A 5,000-nucleotide genomic window follows, 5' to 3' on the forward strand; every position below is an offset into this window, starting at 1 on the left:
AGGCGGGGCCCGTCCGTGATCTCGGCCTTCCTCGCGCTGCCCAACAATAGCCTGCTAACAGATCGTGTCTCGGAAAACGCACGTTTATTTCCGAAAATACCTAAAGCAACCTGGATGTGTCAGCAAAGAGCCACCGCGACGGCCCTTCCCGTCGGCCCTTCGCCCCAAGGCCCGCCGGAGGGCACGCAGCCCTTCGCCGCCGCCCTCAGGGCCCGGCCACGCTCAGAGCCCTGGAGGAGGGGGAGGGGGAAAGGAAAAAGGAAAGAGGAGGAGAACGAGGAGGCGGAAGAGGAAGAGGAGGAGGAGAATGAGGAAGCGGAAGAGGAGGAGAAAAGAAAACGGAGAAGGAGAAGGAGAGAGGGGGAAGGTGGGGGGGAGGGGGAAGAAAAAAAGGAGATAGAAGACACGGAGAAAGAGAAAAGGAAGAGCAGCAGAAGGAGCTAGGGGCGCCACAGTTATCTCCGTCACGAGCTCCAACACGTGCTGGGTGTGGCGTGGCGGCGGGAACAATGACCGCCCGACGCCCCCACAGCGTCCAAGCCGACGCCACACTTTCATCACGACCGAGGGATACTTCCAGCCCGGGCCTTGTTGCCTGCCCCTCGCCTCGCGCTCGGGCCTGTGGACGCCCTGTGCTCCTGGGGCCCACTTCACGAACGCACGAAGTCTCTAGGGCCATCTTCACGAACGAACTACGTCCCAAGGGCCCACGCCACGAACAGTATACGTGTCTAGGGTCCACTCACGAAAGTCACATAGGAACACACTACGAACGAACTAAGTCCTCAGGGCCCACTCCACGGACACCCTTCTTTCCAGGGCCCACTCCATGACCGTTCTACGTCCCCAGGGCCCTTCTACGAAAGACCTACGTCCCCAGGGAACTTACACAGACGTTCTACGTCCCCAGGGTCCAACCCATGGACCTCCTCCGTCCCTTGAGCCAACTCCACAGACATCCTACGTCTTCAGGACACACTCTATGGACCTCCTGCTTCCCCAGGCCGAATCCATGGATTTCCTACATTCCTCGATTCCCCTCCACGGACGTCCTACTACCTCAGGGCTCATCACACGGACGGCCTATTTCCCCAAGCCCCACTCCAGGGACGCTCTGTCTTCCCAGAGCCCACTCCACGGACGCCCTATGTCCCCAGGGCCCACTCCACGGACGCCCTATGTCCCTAGGGCAGACTCGAAGGACGCCTGTTTCCCCAGGACCCACTCCACGGACGCCCTATGTACCCAGGACCCACCTCCACGAACGCTTATATTCTCAAGGCCACTCCATGAAAGCCCAATGTCCCCAAGGCCCACTCCACGAACGCCGTGTCCTTAAGACCCACTCCACGAACACCCAATGTCCCCAGGGCCACTCTACAATCGCCCAATGTCCCCAAGGCCCACTCCACGGACGCCTATATCCCCAGGGCCACTCCACGAACGCCCTCTGTCCCCAGGGCCACTCCACGAACGCCCTCTGTCCCCAGGGCCACTCCACGAACGCCCTGCGTCTCCCTTGGGTCATCTTCCCTCAACTTCTTTCTGGGACCAAAGACGACTCACTGCACGGAGAAATGCATGTGCAATTAGTGTAGCCAGAAAGGCCCCAGAAAGTCGCATCGAGGAGGACAAAAATTATGACAGGATAAAACATAATGATCTACTGTGTACGACATGCTGATTTGAATTGTGACACTGACAAAAAAAAACACAACCCTTGAAACGTTGAAAACGCTAATCGCCGTGCTCTCCAGCGCCCCTCTCTTCCATTGCGACACGGACAGACTGCCGCGGTCGGATTCCCCAGATGCGAAAAAAATAAAAGCGCGGCCATCTCGGAACCACTGCAAAAAAGGCGCTGCAATCGCCGTTTGACGCACGCCACGCGCGAGGGGGCCGAGAGACCCCCCCCCCCCACCCGTAGAAAAACTCGAAGAGCAGGGACCATGACGGCTGGCGTCGAGGTCCCTGCGGGGGGCGCAGGTGGTGGCGAAGGAGGAGGGCGGCGGCGGCGGCGCCCGATGCCCGCCGCGAGGCAACAATAGAGCCCAATAGTGCCACGTCGCTCTACCTGTCACCGCCCATCACGCCCGCAGCAAGCATTTGCCGCCCCCCGCGCACCTGCAGCCTCTCGCTCCTCAAGACAATATGCGCGTGTAATTCCACTCGCTGTCACGCCGCGCCGCCCGAGGACCCCCGGGGCCGCGGCAGCGCCTTTGTGCCCAGGCGTCTTGCCTCATTCATGCCTGGCATTCGCTCGCTTCTCCATTTCCTTCTCCCCTTTCGCTCATCTTTCTTCCACTCTCTTTCTGTCTTACCCTTTTCACTACTTACATCCTTTTCCAGTCTCTACCAACCCCCCCCCCTCCCTCCATCCCCCCTCTCTCTCTCTCTCTCTCTCTCTCTCTCTCTCTCTCTCTCTCTCTTATTCACTCACTCACTCACTCACTCACTCTCTCTCTCCTCCAACGTCATTTTTCCTCCCTCGGTCTTGCTTCCCCATCTTTCCCTCTCTTCTATTGCCCTTCTTCCTTCCTATATTTTTTCTTGTCCATCTCCCTCTGTTCCTCCCCTCCCCTTCTCTTCTAACTTAACAACTCAAGCATCACTCTCAAATCCATCCAGTGTCGTCTAGGCAAAGGTTTGTACACGCAAACATGCACACCTGCACATGCAAACAAACGCACAAACGCAAACAAAGACAAGACACAGACACCTGCATGAGGCAAGTACTAACCCCGCAAGAGAGGGACACCTGCATCTGCTCGAGATGGAAAGCAGTGTGTGTGCGTGTGTATGTGTGTGTGCTAGAGGGGAGGGGTGTGCCTTTCTCCCTCCCCTTCGCCGCCCCCCCTCCGAGGAACACAACCGACGCAGACAACACACAACACAACAGCATGACAGATCAAGGTTGTTCGCACCCTGCCCTCCCTCCCGGGTCCCTTCCCAACACCTGCGAAGGCACGGGCGTCGAAGTACACTGAAAGGTATCTGGAACTCAGACGACACGGCCAGAAGCTCCTCGGGAGTGACATGAGCCTTGCCTTTTGCCTGCCCGTCGTTTCTGGGCTTCGGTGCTGCTGCCACTGCTTGAGGTTCACATAAAATGCCGTGAAGCCGTAAAGATAACTACGCCCATTCCAAATGTATTATCTTAAGTAATATATAAGTGGAGAAGATGGCAGGAGAGAGAGAGAGAGAGAGAGAGAGAGAGAGAGAGAGAGAGAGAGAGAGAGAGAGAGAGAGAGAGAGAGAGAGAGAGAGAGGGAGGGAGAGAGGGAGAGAGCGTCTAATCAAGATAACGTTACATACCTGACGACCTCTGCACAGCGCACACCGTCTTTTTGGTTTTGTAGCGTCGATTCACTGGCATGACCAGGCCTACAGGCTCATGACAGGATTCCTCCTGCCGACATGTTGCCTTTTGCCATGCAAGCCCCGCGAATCTGAAACAAGAGAGACAAGTATTAGACGTCGCGATAGGCTCTGATACTACTTGCAATCATCAATCTGAAAGACATCTGGGGTCTCCTCGTCGATCGATATTGGGTTCCCTTACACGTCAATCACTGCATTCTGCTTTTCACGGTGCAAGAGACCAGGGCCGCGGGCGCACAACGGGGCAAGACCCGCGGGCTCTGTACGAGTCCCAATCTGCGTACTGCACAACGACGGTCTGCGAGGTCCTACCCCAGGACCATGTACTAAGACCCTTCCACTTTGTTTACTGTACAACAACGCAAGTCTATGAGCTTCTACCAATGGGCCCTGCACCCTGCGTACTGAAAAACAACGCAGGTCTGCGAGGCCCTCCCCCAAGACTCTACAGTAAAAGCCACTCCACTTTGCGTCAGCCACGTCTTAGACCGGCTGACATGTCACGTAGAAGACTTTGCTGGAAAGGGATTCATCGCGATAGTCGCTGACAAAGGTACGACTCGAGATAAGCACTTCCACGAGATAATTCAATCTGGGATCTTGTGTCTTGCTCAACATCAGCAAAACACCATGTCGTAGTTCAAAAAATGGCATTGAAAGCACTATGAAAATAGGCTTCCCAAAAGCCCTCCGCGTTTTATTAAACTATTTTTCAATTAGTCATATATTGATTATCACTTTATTTATTTATTAATTATCAATTTACTTATTTATTTATTAATTATCAATTTACTTATCTATTCACTATCACTTATTAATTATCACCTTATTCATTTATTAATTATCACTATCTATTTATGCATTCTGTTCTATATCTATCTAATCTGTGCCCCGTCAGCCACTTTACGCTGACGACCCCGAGCCTGGCGCAGGGACGGAAAGAGAAGAGGAGAACCGCCGAGCATCTGTTACGTAATGGCCGAGCTTCCTCAAACTGACGCTAATGAGGGGATTGAATAACAAGGCGAACCACGCAAGATTTTACATCCGGGTAGCAAATTCCTGGCTTTTGGGTCAAAACAGTGCGAGACGGAGGTCGTTCGCGGAGAGAGAGAGAGAGAGAGAGAGAGAGAGAGAGAGAGAGAGAGAGAGAGAGAGAGAGAGAGAGAGAGAGAGAGAGAGAGAGAGAGAGAGAGGGGGGGGGGGGGGGGGGACACGATATATGAATGCGGGAAAAACAACAAGGAACCGAAGAAATACCGAGCAACCGGTCCAGCACGAAAGGAGGAGAAGGACAAGCGGCCGAAAGGGCCGAAAGGGGGCGGGGTTGAGAACAGGAGGAGGGGGCGGCTGGGCAGAAGAACATGGCCTGAACCCTTACGTAAAGGACCCGAGGGGGCGCCGGACGCCCAGGGGGAGGGCGGGGGCGGAGAGGGAATCGTTCGGAGGGCGGAGAGGGGACGACGCCGTCGAGGGGAAATCGGTCGGGAAAAATCGGCCTTCCCCTCAGCCCCCGATGCTCCCGACGCAAGCAAACGCCTCACCCGCCAGCTCATCCTGCAGGCCGATCGTCCCAACCTCAGCCATCAGTCAGCAGATATGACGTAACCCAAGACAGG

General features: G+C 55.3%; 1 protein-coding gene across 1 annotated transcript in view; it reads right to left on the reverse strand.

The window, feature by feature from the left end:
- Positions 1–5,000, reverse strand: part of LOC138859946 (uncharacterized) — a 75,316-nt gene that overhangs the window by 13,642 nt on the left and 56,674 nt on the right. Inside the window, exon 2 of the mRNA XM_070116458.1 lies at positions 3,316–3,449. Within this exon, the coding sequence (XP_069972559.1) occupies positions 3,316–3,449 (134 nt within the window). The remainder of the gene's footprint in view (positions 1–3,315; positions 3,450–5,000) is intronic.

This window comes from Penaeus vannamei, chromosome 39 (assembly GCF_042767895.1).
Source record: "Penaeus vannamei isolate JL-2024 chromosome 39, ASM4276789v1, whole genome shotgun sequence".
Taxonomy (NCBI): domain Eukaryota; kingdom Metazoa; phylum Arthropoda; class Malacostraca; order Decapoda; family Penaeidae; genus Penaeus; species Penaeus vannamei.